The sequence below is a fragment of the Zingiber officinale genome, chromosome 10B, assembly GCF_018446385.1.
Source record: "Zingiber officinale cultivar Zhangliang chromosome 10B, Zo_v1.1, whole genome shotgun sequence".
In the NCBI taxonomy this organism is placed as follows: domain Eukaryota; kingdom Viridiplantae; phylum Streptophyta; class Magnoliopsida; order Zingiberales; family Zingiberaceae; genus Zingiber; species Zingiber officinale.
This window is the reverse complement of record NC_056005.1, coordinates 28,401,761-28,421,374: the sequence shown is the minus strand read 5'-3', so window position 1 is coordinate 28,421,374 and position 19,614 is coordinate 28,401,761. Positions and strand designations below refer to the sequence as shown.

General features: G+C 35.2%; 1 protein-coding gene across 5 annotated transcripts in view; it reads left to right on the top strand.

The window, feature by feature from the left end:
- LOC122029745 (mediator of RNA polymerase II transcription subunit 27-like) overlaps positions 1-19,614 on the top strand; it is a 68,666-nt gene that overhangs the window by 24,151 nt on the left and 24,901 nt on the right. For 3 of the 5 annotated variants that reach the window (XR_006125172.1, XR_006125173.1, XM_042588860.1), the window contains exons 2-5: positions 6,552-6,716; positions 12,515-12,971; positions 13,483-13,542; positions 13,726-13,794. Coding sequence is in view for 3 of the 5 variants with exons in the window: in XM_042588860.1 (XP_042444794.1) it covers positions 6,622-6,716; positions 12,515-12,971; positions 13,483-13,542; positions 13,726-13,794 (681 nt within the window). In the remaining 2 variants the exon portion in view is untranslated. The remainder of the gene's footprint in view (positions 1-6,551; positions 6,717-12,514; positions 12,972-13,482; positions 13,543-13,725; positions 13,795-19,614) is intronic. The other 2 variants (XM_042588862.1, XM_042588863.1) reach the window with 2 other exon arrangements.

Below are 19,614 nucleotides of genomic sequence, written 5' to 3'. Positions count from 1 at the left end.
TCAATTGTGTGATACTAGGTATAAGGTTAAATTTCTATCCACAGAGTGTTTAATCAAACATCTAGATAATCCTACTATAAGCCTAAAAGGTTTTAGAAAAGACAACATCTATGCTATCAACTTAACCACCTCTTCAATTAAGTGTTATTTAACACAAAAAGAAAAAACTTGGTTATGGCATAGGAGAATGTCTCACACCAACTTTAGAAATATAAGCAAATTAAATGGATTAGTGAGAGACTTACCGAAATTCCCTAACCTAGATTCAACCATATGTAATGTTTGTCAACAAGGTAAACAAACAAAATCCACTCACAAACCAACCAATCAGCCACAAACCAACTCGATATTAAAACTTCTACATTTAGACCTTTTTGACTCCCATGGAATCAAATCCATAAATGGAAACTTATACTGGTTAGTAATAATAGATGACTATTATAGGTTTACTTGGGTTAAATTCTTAAAACATAAAGACGAAACTTTTGAAATCTTTACAAACTTTTGCAAACAAATTGAAAACGAAAAAGATATTAAAATTAAAAGAATTAGGAGTGACAACGAGGGAGAATTTAAAAATCATAATTTTAACAAGTTTTGTCTTGAGAATGACTACCATCACGAATTTTCGTGTCCTAAAACCCCCCAACAAAATGGAATTGTAGAAAGAAAAAATAGAACTTTACTAGAAGCCTCTAGAACTATGTTAAATGAATATAACTTACCTAAATATTTTTGGGCAGAAGCTGTTAGTACAGCCTGCTATGTGCAAAATAGAACAACATTAAATAAAAGACATAATAAAACTTTCTTTGAAATATTTTATAACAAACAACCCAACATAAAATATTTTAAAGTATTTGGGTGTCCAGCCTACATCTTAAATACTAGAGAATACTTAGGAAAATTTACCTCTAAAGTAGAAAATGGAATTTTTGTAGGATATTCTCTAAACAGTAGGGGTTACAGAATATATAATAAAATTACGTTAAAAATCGAGGAAACCACAAATGTAAAATTTGAAGAAACCCAAGGACAAACTCAACTTCAACCTATTGAAAATAATAATTCTGAAGAAACCAATCAATCCCTAGATCATGAAGAAGATGAACACACTCAAGCAAATCAACCCCCTAGAACTATAAGAATCAACCCTAACCATCCAACTGATCAAATAATTGGTGACCCAGACCTAAGGGTTCAAACCAGATCATCCTTTAGGAACCTAAGTCAAATTTCCGATTTCAAAAATCCCTACTTGATCCAGATTGGATCATTGCTATGCAAGAGGAACTAGCTCAATTTGAGCGTAATGAAGTTTGGGATCTAGTACCACCACCTAAAAATAAGAAAATAATAGAAACAAAATGGGTATTTAGAAACAAATTAAGTGAAACTGGGGAAATTACTAGGAATAAGGCTAGGCTAGTTGCCAAAGGGTTCAGTCAAGTTGAAGGACTTGACTACGATGAAACCTATGCCCCATTAGCCAGATTAGAATCCATTAGAATGTTACTAAGTTATGCAGCCCATAAGGGATTCAAACTATATCAAATGGATGTTAAGTCAGCTTTTCTTAATGGACTGATAAAAGAAGAAGTTTATGTAGGTCAGCCTCCTGGATTTGAAAATTTAGAACATCCTGATTATGTCTTTAAGTTAAAAAAAGCATTATATGGACTTAAACAAGCACCCAGGGCATGGTATGAAAGGCTAACATCTTACTTAACATCCAAAGGATTCAACCAAGGTCAAATTGACCCAACCTTGTTTGTTAAATTACTAAATAACGACATATTTATAGCACAAATATATGTAGATGATATAATATTTGGTTCAACTAACTCAGACTTTTTAGAAGAACTTATCAACCTAATGGAACAAGAATTTGAAATGAGTTTAGTAGGAAAATTGACATATTTTCTAGGATTACAAATTAAACAAACAAATGAAGGAAATTACATTTATCAACATAAATACACTAAAGAATTACTTAAAAAATTCGGAATGGAAAATACAAAAGAAATAAAAATACCCATGGCAGTAAACACAATCTTAGACAATGATCCAAATGGAAAACCAAAGTGATCTAAAGTATTATGTAACAGTAGTGATCATTTTACTTAACCGCAGTCACGATATCTTATTTGGGTTAGTATGTGTAAGATACTAAACACGTGTTAAAGAATCCCATTTGACTCAAGTCGAAAGGATTTTAGATATCTTAAGGGCAACAAACGTAGAATTTGGTATCCGGGACTAGTGACTTTAATTAATAGGATATTACGATTCGATTATCTTGGATCTGAATTAATGGCAGCAAGTAGTGGATGCGATTACTAGGCCCATCACTTATTTGGTTTAAGAAAGCAACATTGTGTTGCACTATATCTGTTGAGTCGAATCATAGCCATAGGAGAATGTGTAGCCCAATTATTATGGATGATGCACACCTTAAAATTTCAACTTAAAATCACAAATGTAAAAGTTTTAATTGATGATATTAGCTCGATAAATTTAACAAAAATCCGATCATTCAAGAACGAACACATTGAAATCGGGCACCATCAGATTGTGGATCGTATTCTTAAGGGTGACGTTGAGCTCGAAATACGTTGAGTCCAAGTCAAACTTAGCCGCATATTCACTAAACCACTCCCTGAAAGTGAATTTAGCAATTTGCGTAGAAAACTAGGAATGTGCCTAATAGATTAGGAGTTTCAAATTTCAAAAATATTTTCAAAAATGATTATTCTCAAATTATAGGTTAAAACATATTTCATTTTCAAAACTTTCCTATTTTTAGATTTTTAAATATATTTTTAGCCTTAGACTAGTTCAAAATCCTTAGAAAGCATGTACCCATAGGACTAGTTTTGAGCATCTCACCAAAACCCTAGGCTTACCTTGCTTGTTTTTGACGAACATAGAAAGGGGTGAGATGTATAGGCCACTTGCCTAAGACTTAAGATGCTTATTTCAGTGCATCGATATAAGTCTGGGTGTTAAATACAAAATATACATTAATCAAGTTAAGGTTGAACTTAACTTGACTAACCAAGTGAAAGCAACTATCTTCTGATAAGTCAGTCAGTAACAAACTGGTTAGACATTTGATTTAATGTCAGGTTCAGGGGGAGAAATAAAACTACTTCAGTTTTTCAAATTGAATTTTAAACTTATTTTTGAAAATCAAAGTTTAAACTCACCTTGGTTAAAAATGTGCAAATTTTTTGAATTTTGAAAATTTGATTCTGAAAAAGAATTTTACAAAATTATTTTGAAAACTCTTTTGGTTTAAAAATTATTCTACTTTGAATATTTTTAGCAAATACTTTCAACATTTTATGTTAGTGTTTGAAAAATGTTTTCTTAAAAATTTCTTAAACCTATTTTTGAAAACTAACTCTTATAAAACTAAGTTGTTTTGGGTTTTACTTTTTGTTGAAAATTGATTTTGAAAATTATATCTAACTTAGTTTTGAAAATTGAATTTTTTTTAAAATTTGATTTCACTTAATTTTGACAATTTGATTTTTTTACAAAAATTAGTTTTAAAAAAAAAGTAGTTTTGTTACTGAAAAATTATGGAAATTAGATTTTTTTTCTTAAGTTTACAAACTAAGCCGCTTCTAAAAATCATTTTCCTTAATTTTAAAAATTTTACAAACTTAGTGTTGAAAAATAAATTTCAATCAGTTTTGAAAAATCGATTTTTTTTGGAATTTTGATCTTGAAAATTTATGTTTGAAAACTTGAATTTTTAACTTTGACCTTAAAACCTATACTTGAAAAATTAGCTATTTTTCAAAGTTACTAAGTTATAAATCAGTTATTTTTCAAGACTTAGTTTTTTAAGAAGTAAAGGTAAAACTATCTTGTAAACTCCCCTAGATTAACTTGACATTTTTTTTACCTTGTCTGTATCTATGATTACTTAACATTAGTTCTTTTGATGAATGACAAAGGGGGAGGGTTAGGTGGTTAAGTTAGCTAAACCAAACTGAAAATACAAACTAACTTAAAAACCACATAAATGCATGTTGTTTCTTGTATAGGTTTTCACTAACTTAACCAGGTTGTCATTCCATCAAAAAGGGGGAGATTGTTGGTGCAGTTAGCACTAACGATTTAACCTAGGTTTTGATGAATGACGGCGTCGCCCGGGCGGAGGTAGTTCTGGACGGCCCACTTGACGGCGTAAGCACTCTCATCGCTCAGGTCGACGGCGATGGCGATCCGGCGGTGTGACCCGGGGCTGGCGGCGGCGGCGGCCGAGAGGAAGAAGCGAGGGGAGCTGGGCCTATGACAGGCGGGAGTGACTGCGAGGATGCGTTCCCGGGAAGGGAACATTAGGCGTCGATCCGGCTTAGATCCATTTCGGATATCTAAGTCGAGATCGTGACTAGATTCCGGTCTCAGAAAGACGGAATCTAAGTCATACTCTTTGCTATTACTTTGTTGAACTTTAATTGTGCTAACAATCTATTTTACAGGATATATATTTGCCTCGGACTAACTCTATTTTGCAGGAGAAGGAGTTCCTGGAAATAGGAGGTCCGGGCGCCTGGAGGTCCAGGCGCTCGGAAGGGATCCGGGCGCCACGTGGAGCTTGCTGGTTGGACCTGCCACGTCCCACCAGGGCGCCCGGAAGGGATCCGGGGCGTCCCGAACCTCATATAAAAGGAGGGTTAGAGGGGAGCTTCAGAACAACAACGAAAAGAAAGTTTTCCATGCTTGCTTTACTGCTCTGCGCTCCTGCGACGCTAACAAAGATCCGAGAATACGCTCCTTTCCTTTTCTTTAATTCTTGTCGGTATTTGCTTTATTTTCATTAGCATTCCTGTACTTTAAATTGTAATAATTTTCGAACTGCTAGTGATTGCCCAACGAAAGTACTCACGGAGTACGGACCTTCGAGTAGGAGTCGTCACAGGCTCCGAACGAAGTAAAAAACACCGTGTTCATTTGTCTAAGTTTTTTTTATTCCGCTGCGCTTAACTCTTTTTAACGCTGTCTTTTCGAATCGATATTCACCCCCCTTCTATCGACGTTTCACGATCCAACAGTTACAGTCATATCCTACAATGCGTTCCTTCCAGGCAACAACTTAGCATTAACTCAATAATTTAATGGATCAATTCATTGGACATTTGCCATAGTTTAACGCTGGCTGACAATCTAACGCAACTCTCCTCCTTTATCTGAGCTTGTGACTGATTCGTCATAGGCGGATTTAATATATATATTAAAAATATATATATATATTTTATGACCAAAAGGGGAGCCTTGGCGCAACGGTAAAATTGTTGTTTTGTGAACAAAAGGTCACGGGTTCGAATCCTAGAAACAGCCTCTTGCAAAAAGTAAGTTAAGACTATGTACGATGGATCCTTCTCCGGGACCCCGCATGGTCGGAGCTTCGTTCACCGGACTATCCTTTTTATATATTAAAAATATATATTTTATTTTTTATTTTTAAATATTTAGATTAATTTTTTAATTTGTAATTTATATATTTTATTAAAAATAAATATTATTTATAATATTATGTATAAAAAATATTCAATCGCCTAGGCACCGCCTATGCGGGCGAGGCTGTAGGCGGTCCCTGACGGTCTCGCTACGCCTACTGCCATTTATAGCACTGCAAAATATTTTATAGAGGTGTAATTTACTTGATTTTCTAGATCACAGATGGTCTAGGTTTATTGGATTATAAGATGTTTACATCAACACTCTATAGTAGTAGTATAACAGTATTGCTGGGTGAATGGCAAAAGAAGAAAACAATAATGTCTCCAAGTGTGTGTTTTCTTGAGAGAGAGAACAAGAGAGATAGAAAAACGTAGAAATAGAAAATGAAGGGAAGTATAAAAAAAGTTAAATTACTCTAGCCATGTTTCCTCAAAGGGATGAAAACAAGGGAAAAACAAAAATCTTATTATAACCTCATCTTCTTCTCAAGGCAGAGAAGTGGTGACATTAGACAGTTTTGTAGTGTAGAAGCAGTGTCAAAGGCAAGCGTACGTAGATGAGGTGATGATAATTTTCTCCGGATTTAAACGAATCAAATTTGAGGAAAAGGAAGACAAGCATTCCTTCCATTTTTTTCCTTCTCTCCACCTTTTCTTTTTTCTCAAAGTAACATAGCCTCAATCCAGATTTTGGCTTATGATTGAAACATTTGTGCAGTTTTATTTTGATTTTGGTAATACTTTCTTTCAAAGGTATAGGATTCTTGTGAAAAAAAGATTTAAAATAGATATTGACAAGTACTTATATACTTAAATTTGATTTCCATTTAGCTCTGTGGAGTGAGTTATTTAGTGACCATAAAAGCTAGAGAAATTCTCATACACAAAACTTCTACCATATGAAAGTATTTAATCAACTGAACTTGCATAATATTTTTCTATCAATCTTACTCTGTTTTTTCTGTTTTATTTGCCTATTACAATGACATTGTCAAAGAAGTATTTCATTTAGCTGCATACTTCAAGAAAATAGCCCATAGCCTATGACTGTTATTATTTTCTCTCTTCTCTTAGGAAGCCAACTGGAAACATCTGGAGTTTGAGTGGTGCTACCAAGCTACGAAGTAATTCTTGGGGGTTGCACATGCCCCTTATTTGTCCAGATGGTGCTGTTGTTGCATATGCTTGGAAACGACAACTTGCAGGTCAAGCTGGCGCATCAGCTGTTGACAGGACTAGGTTGGATTTAATTAATTTTTATAATACATGATCATGATACGGTCTTTCCTTCATAATCATGAGTTTGTAGACAGTAATTTTAACTTTTATTTTGGCTCTTCATCTAGGTTGCCTTTCAAACTCTTAGTCTGATTTTATGCAAGTTAATATTTACTCTTTCAAATGCAAAGACCACTGCCATTTTCCCTTTAAAATGTAGGATCTGTCATTTTAACTACTCATCTTACTTTTGTGGTTTCTTAGCTACTAATATAATAGCCAACAAAATAGCATGTCATTAAAATTGTTGGTCATCTTCTCTGTCATTGTCAATATACACCGGTGACACGGTTTCTATATGTATTTGTCTCTAGGCAATGTTACCTTTCCGATATTTCAACCGTTGGTGTCATAGTTAGTGACACAGTGTGAGCTGATGGCTATATTGATTCCATTGGCTTGAATACGAACGCCGAAAACAATCTTCTAAAACCTATTGATTCGGAAGAATATTAGGAAATAGGAAAAGGGAAATAAACGGTACGACCGAAATAATTATTTAAATAGATTCAAAACCCTAAGACGAAAATAACCCTAATAGAAAAATAGAAATTTTAACAAAAAAGGAAAAAAAATCTTCGGATCCTCTTGCATCAGTTATACAATATAGAACACATTATAGATTTGAACATGTGCTTGCTGGTTTGAAATTCTAGCAGCTTATTATGAATTCATGGTGAAGATGTCAAATAGTTTATTATAATTTATTGTTCTACCTTGTATTCACCCACAATTACTTCTTCATACTTCCAGTATTTTAGTAGTGCAGTGTTGGAAATGGTATTTGCTAATTTTTTTTGTGATTTCATTTTCCATCCCCAAATCATTTCTTCCAAATTTCTGATCTGCATATAGCTAAAACTTAAATCAGTGTTCACCTTTTTTATTTAGTATAACACTATATCATTTGAAAATAAAATCATAAATTTGAACAGAATGCATCCATTTGCTGTTTATCTCAACTTCATTAAATTTCTCTACTGTGGTTCTTTGGCTATGTTTTGAATGGTGATGAGCTTTGGAGATTGATATTGTGAATGGTAATAAGGATATGCTTTATTGTTCTAAGGCTGTTACTTGTCGGCAGTTGGAATGGTACAGAATTGTGAACAAAGGAGAGGAAGAGGAGAGAGTGATGAGAGGGATAGAGGGCAGAGGTAAACAGGAGGGGAGTAAATAAATAAGCCAGTGAAAAAGAGAAGCAAACAGGAAAAGAAAAAAAAATGAAGGGAAAGTAAAGATGAGACTGGCATGCAGCAGCTTTTCTAGTAGAATAAGGTTGAATGGTTGGGACTGGCAAGTAGCAGCTTTATGCAATTTCTAAAACGATTATTTTTATATGCGTGAACTTTTTCATATCAAACTCTTAAGATGGAGTAAGTATAACGAAACATTTCTTCTGACTAATATGCTACTGGTTTCAAAATTAGCCATCAATTTACAATCCTTATTCTACTAGAAAAGTAGGGGCATTGTACAGGGAATCCTCCTTCCCTCGAAGTCACTTTGATCTTTGGACTAGGCAAAACCATAAAAGAAAGATAGAGGTATGGATGAGCAAATTTATCTCTAGACATTCCTGCAGACTTGTTGATCTTAGTTATCGATCCACATAAACCCTGCTGAAAGGAATACAAGTTGGATGAAAGTCACTTTAGTTTCTGAAGATTCCATCTTGTTTCTGTTAATGGAATAACTGTTTCATCCAGACTGCAAGGCCATGTTGGTGTAATTTGTTGTGGATGTTGCAAGGGTTCTAGAAGGTTTGTAGTAGGAGTAAAATGCCTTTTTTTGATTGTCAATTATCTTTGTTAGAATAAAATATTTATAAGGGTATTTTTGACTTTTTGTTATATATCTTCTTTCCTATATAAAGGCCTAACTCGTGGCTCCCAAGATACGAGATTTTAGGTTTTGCTTTGAACATGGTATCAGAGCGAGGTTAAAACCCTAATTTCTTTCCTCTTCCCCCGCGCCGTCTTTCTGCCGCGCCGTCTTTCTCTGCCGCGCCCCCATCTTGCCTCGCGAGTGTCTCCCGCAACTCCTGGCAGCTTCTCGATCGTCGGCGTCATTACGCAGCCAGAGCTCTTCGGCGGCCGCTTCCTATCCCGGGACACGGACGCTCCCGCTCGGTGCCGTCACGTCCCTCGTCGAGCTCGCGCCTCGTCGGCCTTTCTCTTCCGCAAGTTCTCCAGCGGTGACGGGCTGTCGGCTTCTCCAGCGTGAGGGGGGGGGGGGGGTTTCTTCCTCTGCTCTAATCCTTGGTCACGTCGCCGCCAATCATGAGCAAGCCTGCTTGCCGTAGCTTCTATCGTTGTTTTCATTCGCCTACACCACCTTCTCGCTTTGTCACCAAGCAGGCTGACAACAAGCGACCTGGAAAGCAATCTCTTCCATGAAGCAAGCTCGATTATCTATGCGATCCGGTTCACGAGTTACATGCGGCCTTGGCGCTGGAGACATACCTCATTTCCACCGTATATTCGCACCTCTCTCGAATTGGATGGTAAAATTATATCTCTAGGCATCTCACATTGAGCTTTGGCTTGTTGGGCGGTATGAGACATCTCACTCAAAGAAGATGTTCAGTCACTTATCATCCTCCGTGGAAGAAGGTTGGCCTTTCGAGTTGTTGTATTATCCGAGCCACCAGTCCATCCATCTTTACAAACATCTCTACGACTCTATCGAGTTTGAAGATCTCGACCATCCTCACTCGCAGATTAAGGTTGATGTCAACTTATGGGTTCGTCTATAGTCTTTTTGTGACTTGATGAGCTGCTCCACTGCGTGATTTGAAGAGCTTGAAAATCGGAAGAAATTTTTATGTCTCGGCTTTATATGGTGCATGTATTCTCATATCCGTGATCGGATCTGGGTTGCCCGGAAGCTACCATGGAGACAATACGGCGACTCCGTGTCGGAGTCTTGGATACCTTCTTTCGTTCACGTCGACAAGTCGACTTTAGTCTCACACGAAGGACCTCCACCTCAAGGTGGCAAGGGCGTCCTTGGTGTAATCATTGTCATCGGCCAGGAACTGCACGATTGATAAGTCTTTGGAGTCTACGGTCCTCCTTCTCTCGGATCGTTTAGAGTTACATCGCTTCTTGGCTCCACTTCAGCTAACACCGATTCGCACCGATTCGACTCACCTTCCTATCTTGACTTTCTGAAATGGTTTGAGGATCGTCGGGAACCATTCAGTTCAACTTCTTGCCACCATCGTGTTGAGCTTCTCTCTGGCATATCTCGTTCTTGGTCCTTGGATTCTTATGCAGGGCCACCGATCATATCCTGTAATAAATCCTTTTTCTTCTCTCACTACTTTACCAATGGTCACCATGACCAATGGTTCCCAAACTCAATCCCAGGGTATTGACATTATTCATCCTTCTTCATCTCTTTCCATTCATAATGTTCTTTATGTTCCCGGAGCTCCCTTTAATTTATTATCGATAAGTCAACTTACTCGATCTCTTGATTGTGTCATTTCCTTGAGACCACTCGGACTCTACTTCTCCATTCTCATGTCCCTCATCAGTTTTGGGGTGATGTCGTACTTATTGCGTGTTATCTCATCAATCGCATGCCTTCATCCACTCTCCAGGGTAAAATACCTCATCAGGTACTTTATCCACATCAGTCTCTTCATCCTTTCCCACCTCGGGTCTTTGGTTCTATATGTTTTACTCATGCTCTTGATCCGTAAACTCTCTCGCCTCAGTGTGTCTTCCTTGGATATCCACGTCTAGGAAGTGTACAAGTGTTATTCCCTACTCTTAGTTTGCTCTTCTATCTCTCACGATGTCGACTTCTTTGACTGGTTTCTTTTTGGGCCTTCCGCCCGGGCCGGGTTTCTCCCTCTCACTGCATCAACTATCTTTTGTCCTCGGACCTCTATCACCTCGGCTTTCATCTCCTCCTTTGCGGGTTTATCGGCGCTTGCGGCAATATCGACTTCGGTGGGCGTATCTTTGGAGCCAAGTCCTTCGCCATTTCTTCGGTCCCATCTCGACTACGATGTTGTGCACTTGACAAGGGTATGCGCTCGCCCACTCGTAATCCTTCTCCTCACTATGTTTCTTTGAGCTATCATCGTCTTTCTCCATCTATTATTATTGATCTTCCTTGTCGTCTTCTCTTCCAACTCTTCATTCAGGATGAGCTATACTGTGATGAAAAGAGATTTTGATGAACCTCTACCTCCTGGGAAGTCGGTGGTTGGTTGTCGATGGGTGTTTACGGTGAAAGTTGGTGTAGACGGCACTGTTGATCGGCTTAAGGCTCGTTTTATTGCTAAAGGTTATACTCGGGTATTTGGATTATTAGAGACACTTTTCTCCTGTTGCCAGATGTCTACGTCCTTTTCTCTTGTCATTGCTTAACGCCATCGACCCATTCATCAATGGACATCAAAATACATTCTTCGTGGTGACGTGCGGGGAATCTTCCGGGGTAACCTCCGTGTTTTGTTGCTAGAAGTCTTACGGACTTGTATGTCGCCATGGAAATCTTTATATAGTCTCAGCGGTCACCCGGGCATGGTTTAGTAGATTTAGTACCGTAATTCATTCAGCGATTTGACTGACTGAGGCAGGGTGATCATTCTGCCTTTATCGCCACTCGTTCGTCTATGTAGTGGTTTATGTTGATGATATTGTCATTTAATGATCATCTTGGGATTTCACAAATAAAACATCTTTTGAATATTTCCGATGAAAGGATCTCGTGAACTCAAATATTTCCTAGGGATAGAGTGAATACTAAGATGGGATCATTATATCCCGAAGGAGTATGAAATGGATATTTTGGAAGAAACAGGAATGTTAAACTCAAAGACAATCGATAATCCCATGGATCCTAATGTCAACTCCTGCCCAATCGTGGGGCTCTTTCGGATCTGAGCAGTGCAGGCGATTAGTAGGAAACTAAACTACCTTCATCATTAAATGGATATCTCATTTGGAGTAAGTGTAGTAAGTCGGTTTCTCGACTCTTCGTGCGAAAAGAACATTGGGATCTCGTGACTCGCATTATTTGATATATCGAGGGGTGCACGGAAGGGTCTTATATGAAGACAAAGGACATACTCAAATCAGGGTATTCGATGCAGTTGGCGGGATCTCCTTTGATAGAAGATCTACCGGATTTTGTATATTTGTCGAGGTAATCTTGTTTCTTGTAAAAAGCGAATGTTGTGGCAGATCTAGAAGCGGAATATTGAGCTATGACTATAGCCAGTCAAGAACTTATATGGTTAAAACAGTTGCTTCAGGAACTAAGGTTTAGAGAGGTTACACAAATGTCACTCATATGTGACAACCAGGTCGCTATGCATATTGCCTCAAATCCAGTCTTCTATGAGAGGACAAAGTATATTGAAGTTGACTGTCACTTCGTCAGAGAGAAAGTCATATATGGAGAAATATCTACTAGTTTTGTCAACTCACATGATCAGCTAGCAGATATATTCACTAAGTCACTTAGAGGTCCCCGAATTGACTACATATGTAACAAGCTTGGTGCATATGATCTATATTCTCCAGCTTGAGGGGGAGTGTTAGAATAAAATATTATAAGGGTATTTTTGACTTTTTGTTATATATCTTCTTTCCTATATAAAGGCCTAACTCGTGGCTCCAAAGATACGAGTTTTTAGGTTTTGCTTTGAATAATCTTTATGATATAAAAATAGGAAAATATCAACATTATGAGCAAAAAGTCAGTAAAACCTTATGGGTTGTTAATATTCCCAGATTAGCTCTCAAGGCGTTCACTGACCAGAAAAGACGATTTTTCCCTCACCTAGAAGATGAACTATCCGGAGATGGAGATCTTGGAATTGCCAACAAACGGTGGAACTCCCTAGGATCTGTCAGGAATCAAAGAGAAGAATTCAGGGAGAACAAGTCTTTATCTGATGTTCTCAGAAGTTTGGAGCATGAGTTTCCAAATGTAAGAATCTTTACCTATCAGCGTCTAGATTGGTCAAAGAGAGCTTCCTCATTGTCAAGTGAAAATACAATGGATCCATTCAAGGATCAGATTGTGAATCACCCAAGCAATTTAAGCTCTGGTGCAGTGAATGTTGCTGCAGCAGATCAAGCAGCTGTTATTGAGTTGCTGGTTCCTTTTATCTTCAGAGCTGTGGTATCGTTGCATCCAGCAGGATCCATAAACCCTGATGCTGTGGCATTTTTCGCTGCTGCTGAGGTATCAATTCATAGGCTGTTTAATGTTTTTCAATCAGAATTCTTTTCACTTCTCTCTTCTCTCTGAATTTCCTCAATTCCCCTTTTCTGTTCCTTTTTTCTTGCCTCATTGACTTAACTGCCCTTTAAATTGTGGCTTCCTCAAGTGAAACAGATTTTGTTATTTGCGGTAATATACTTAAATTCCAGTTCAAGTTGATATCTCACTGTACATATTCACCAATCTGATGAACAATAAACACTCTGCTAGCCTTAGCTTCTGCTGGTGCAGTTTGTTATTCTGGTAAAAACCAAATCTTCCCCTGGTGTTTCCATTATATACAAAGTAACTCTTTTGGTCCAAAAAAATGCTCCTACTTCCCTTGCTTGTGCATGAATAATTATCAGAAGACTTGGTGCTCCTATTCAATTCAAGTATTCAACTATTGAACATTCATGTGGCTTATGTGCCTAGTAATCATCTTCTATCACTCTTTTTTTAACTGTTAATACTGACTGGGACATGTTGCTAGGGAGGGAACTACATACATGCAAGGGGTATGTCAGTTCATCATGTATTTAGACACATCACTGTAAGTTTTCTTTAGGGTCATATTTTCTACTATGTAATTAACTTTAGTAGACATTGTAGTCAGTTGCTGATATGCTTTCATTTATTTAAATCAAGTTAAAATAAGTTATTGGAGTGAAGCTACTTGCTTCCTAATTTCTGTTAACAGTTGCATCTTGAGCTCAATTTCTTGATTCCTCTGCAGGAGCATGCTGATAGAGCACTGCAACACTTCCTTAGTGTAGGAAATGATCTTTCCCTTGCTCTTCTTCTGGTATGTTTAATTCTCTGGTAGTTCAAAGTGCTATTTTAACAATATGAGTATAACATCAGATTTAATAAGACTCGGGATCTGTGACTATGTCAAGTATTTGTTTTCTTCTTCAAACTAGGCCGAGTTGATTGCCTAGTCGACGTAACCAACATTAGTTGATTGGACTCATCCTTAGTGTCGAACAGAGCCTTTCTATTCCTCGGCCGAATCATTTGAGTCTATCCACTAGTTGACTGGTATGCCGACTATGACTAATCTAATGTTTCAGTACACTTAAGTTGAGAACTATCCTTTCCCTTTCCCTTTCCCTTTCCCGAGTATATGTGATCTCAATTCTCAACTCACCATACAACTATTTCTGCAACAAATCCATCTCTCACTGAGTTAATCGTCCCCTACATGCACCTAAGCCCATGGCTGTGTCCTTATGCAATCTTTTATGCTTTGCTTCCATAGTCAACCTCTCAGCCACAGCTGCATCCTGATGTTTCTCGTCCTGCAATCACTAGGATGTCTTGTGTCACCCTTCTTTAATCTTTACAAACCTCAAGCCATCGAACTATTAAATACCTTAGTCATGCCAAGTTATCATGTGTATAAACTAAGTCATACATGACTTCGTATAAATATTAAATACAACAATGTGTCTAACTTAAAGTTTTTGTCTAAAACATCAAAACCATGATGGATCCTCTCCAAGGGTTAAATGCACCAATAAAAGCTATGAATTTTACTTAGCTGTTTCCACACCTTTGCAAAAAGCTTGAAAATTAAATTTATAATTTTGTGACTGATCATCAATGTGATATAAATTTTTTAACCTTGATTTGATTAAAACATGGGTAAATTTATTGCTGTGTGACCTAGAGGTCATGAGTTCAAGTCTTGGAAACAACCTCTTGTAAAGTCTGCATACAATACAATAGACTCTTTTCCGGGTTCCGCATTGATGGAAGCTCTGTCTTTAACCTTGATTTGATTAAAACATGGATACATTAGTTGATATTTTTCTTTTATGTTTTATGTATAGGCCATTCTTGTAAATGTTTATTTTTTGACTCAATCATTGAAGAAAACTAACTCACATAGGTTAGTGGTGCTAGATACGCCCCTAAAAAATAGTACTAGGAGAAGGAAAGTGTGCATGACTCTTAGGATCGAGTGATGGAAGTTAAAATATGAGAAGCAAAAGTATCTGGAAGGAGAGCGTAGAAATACAAGTAAAAAACAAAAAGGGCGTATGGTGTACGAAGCTCCTGTCAATGTGGAATTCCGGGGATTGTACGTAGCCTTATCTTGTTTTGCAAGAGGCTATTTCCGAGACTTGAATCCATAACCTCTAGGTCACGTGATAATAATTTTACCGTTGTGCTAATCTCCCTTTCTAGAGCATAGAAATATAAAGTATTAGGAGAAATACATGCCGACTCTAATACGATATGGGATAAAGATGACATTAAATTTGAAAATAATAACCCAGAGCATACTTGGTGAGTCAAGAGGACTGACAAACACCACCAATGAAAGCTTTCAAACATATGTATCAACAACTTGATACAAAAGAAAGGGAAAATGACATATATAAAATAACTAAAATGAGAGAGGAAAACAAGAGATCTAACCTAGATAAGATGCATTAAAGATAAATCTAATAGGGTATTAGTGAAGATGTGGAAATAAAGGAGCAATGAAAGAAACATTTTTATGAACTTATTAATGGAGATTTAGGTGACCAATTTACCTTAATAAATTTAATTAGCTTAGAGGAGCATATACATTTAAATTTTTATTGAAAAATTCAAATTTTAGAAGTAGAATAAACATTAAATGGTATGCAAAATAAAAATGTTTGGACTAAATGATATTCCAATAGAGATATGAAAGTGTCTATGCAAGTAGGGTATTAAATGACTTACAAAGTTTTTGAACTTGATATTGAAAACGAGGGTAAGTATTCTAATCCCTGTCTAAAATTGTATGAATTATAGTGACATTAAGCTAATAAGTCATATCTTAAAACCAAGGTCGTCTTAATGATGTGAGGTGATAGGCAAAAATTTTTTTTAGACCTTTTAATATATATATTTTTAAAAAAAATTAAATATTCACCCTCATCCTTTTTCATTCGGACTTGGGGTCAACATTGGTGGATTTATAATTTTTGTTTAAAAATTAATATATATATATTTTAAAAAAATATATTTTTAAATAAAATTTAATTTTCTAGTTTTTAAAGATGCAAAGTTACTAATTAAATTTTTATATTTAAGTTTTGATAATAATTTTTTATCAATTGACGATAACAACCCAGCTTTATCCCATTAGGTGAGATCGACTATATGAATTCTTCTACACCAGTGCACTCTATCCCCTATTATATCATCATTTATATTTAAATAAATTTTATCTTGTTTATTGTTACTAACCAAGTCTTTTTTTTGTCTTCTTCTTCCTTGTTTAAAGTGTGTATTTGTCATAGTTTTATATCACCTAATTGGTACATTTATTGACCGTCTAAATACATGTCTGTACCTCTTAAATGTGTTTCTTGGAGTTTTTTCCTCAATAAATGTAACTTCGGTTTTTTCTCTAATGCTCTTATTTCTTATTTTTTGTTTATCCTCGTATGTCTACACATTTATATTAACATTGTCATCTATGTAACTTTTATCTTTTGCTCATGTGCTCGAGTCATAGCCCAACAGTCAGTGTCATATAACATAGCATGTCTAACCGCAATTTTGTAAAGCTCTCCTTTTAAGTTTTAGAGGTGCTTTATGATCACATAAAATACCCGATGCTAATCTTCATTTCAACCATTTTACTTGTATTATATATAAGACATCTCCCAATCCCTCCATTTTGTAAAAATGATCCTAAATATTTAAAGCTCTCATTTCCAGACAACTCGCCATCTTCTATCTTAACAATTATCTAATTATATCTAATATTACTAAACTTAAATATATATATTTTATCTTGACTCTACTAAGTTTAAAACCTTTCACTTTTAGTATTTCTCACTAAAATTTTAGTTTAGCATTTACTCCTTCACGTGTTTCATCTACCAAAACAAAACAACATGCACGGTACTGGGTCTTGAATGTGTCCTGAGTTCGTCATTATTAGTGTAAAAAGATAGAGACTTAGAGCTAATCCTTGATGTAACCCTATCTCTATTGGAAATGCTTCTGTTAATCCGTCTAAAATCTTCACTTTGATCATTACATACTCATACATATTCTTAATTAGTTCAATATATATTACGCTAACACCTCTCTTTTATAAAATTCTCCATATAATTTATCTTGAGACTATTATAAGCTTTATCTAAGTAATAAATACTATGTGTAGATTTCGCTTTTGCTCCAGATACGTTTTCAATTAGTTGCTTGGGAAGATATATAACTTTTATTGTCGATCTTCCAGACATGAACCTAAATTGATTTTCGATCACCGTGGTTTTCTTCCTTAATTTTTTTCTATTACTCTTTCCTAAAGTTTATAGCATGACTTATTAGTTTAATGCCCTTATAGATTGTACACTTTTGTGCATCTCCCTCGTTCTTATATAAGAGAACTAGAAGACTTATCCTCCATTGATCTAACATTTTTTTTCGTTTTTAATATCATGTTAAATAATTTTGTAAGCAATTAAATACCTTATTTCTCTAAGCACTTCCATACCTTTATCGGAATATCATTTGATCTAATGATTTTTTTTATTTTGTATCTCATTTAAAGTTTGTTTTACTTTTGAAGTTTGAATTTTACGATAAAAATTTAAATTTCTATACTCATTTGACTTACTTAAATTACTTAAGTTAAATTGGTCATCTAAACCTTTATTGAAAAGTTGATAAAAATATATCTTCCACTACTATTTTATTTCTCTATCATATACTAGTATCTTATTGCATTCATCTTTAATATATCTTATTTGGATCAGATCTTCTGTCTTCCTCTCTTTATTGTGTAAATGTCTCTTTTCCCTTCTTTTGTATTCAATTTTTGATATAATTATTTCAATATTTTATTTTTTGCTTCATTCACTGCTTTCTTAGTCTCTTTCTTGGCTATTGTTTATTTTTTAAAAAACTTTTCTCATTCTTATAAATATATAATTTCTTATAGGCTGTTTGTTTTTTCTTCACTTTCTCTCGTACTTGCTTATTCTGCCATTAAGATTCTTTATTTGGTGGTGCATGCCTATTTACCGAGTACACTCTTGCTACTATTTTCAACTTTGATACCATCTTATCTCATGTCATATTAGAGGCACCGTATGTTTCATCTAATGCTTGTACTTTTACCTTCTTAAATATATTTTGCTTTCCATCCTTTAACTTCCACTACTTAATTTTAGGAGTTGTATATATTTTCCTTCTATTTATACTATAATTGAGGCGTATATCTAATACTACTAATCTATACTGGGTAGTTATGCTTTGTTGATGACCTTGCAATTTTTACAAAATTTTCTATTCCTCTTTCTAACTATAAGAAAGTCAATTTGTGATTTATTATTCCTATTTTTGAACGTGACTGAAAGATTTGTAAAGATTACAAGGTCATCCCGGAGAAAGCTTAATTACTCAATATAGGTTAGTAGCGTTGGATATACGCGTCAAACATAGTATCAATAGAAAGAAAATATATACTACTTCTAGAATTAAGTAGTGGAAGTTAAAGGATAGAAAATAAAATATATTTAAAGAGAAGGTAGGAGTACAAGCATTAGGTGAAATATACGGTGATTCTAATATGAGATTGGATAAGATGGTATCAAAGTTGAAAATAGTTGCTATGAGTGTACTCGGTGAGTTAAAGGGACATGGACCACTAAGTAAGGAATCTTGGTGGTGGAATGAGAAAGTATAAGAGAAAGTGAAGGAAAATGAATAGCTTATAAGGAATTATATATTTGTAAGAACGAGAAAATCTTAAAAAAATGTACAATAGCCACGAAAAAAGCTAAGAGAGTAGTGAATGAAGCAAAGAATAAAACTTTTAAACGATTATATCAAAAATTGGATACAAAAGAAGGGGAAAGAGACATTTATAGAATAGCTAAAGTGAGAGAAAGGAAGACAAGAGATCTTATTCAAATAAAATGTATTAAATATGAATATAATATGATATTAGTAAACAATGGAGAAATAAAAGAGCGATGAAAGAGATATTTTTATTAACTTTTTAATAAAGGTTGATGTGACTAACTTAGGTAATTTAAGTAGGTCAAATGAGCATAGAAATTTAAATTTTTATCGTAGAATTTAAATTTCAAAAGTTGAACAAGTTTTAAATGGGATGCACAATAGAAAAGTCGTTGGACTAGATGATATTCCGATTGAGGTATAGAAGTATCTAGGGAAACAATGTATTGAATGACTAACAAAATTATTTAACATGATATTAAAAATGAAAAAAAGGTTTGATCAATGGAGGGTAAATACTCTAGTTCCCTTATCTAAGAACAAGGGAGACATATAAAATTGTGCAAACTATAAGGGTATTTAACAAGTGAGTCATATCATGAAACTTTGGGAAAAAATAATAAAAATAGATTAAAGAAGGAGATAACGGTGGCTGAAAATCAATTTGGGTTCATAGCCGGAAGGTTGACAATAGAAGATATATATCTTAGACAATTAATTGAAAAATATCGGGAGCAAATACAAAATCTACACATGGTATTCATTGATTTAGAAAAAACTTATAATAGAGTTCGAAGAGAAATTATATGAAGAATTCTAGAAAAGAGAGATGTTAGTGTAATATATATTGAACTAATTAAGGATATATACGAGAATGTAACGA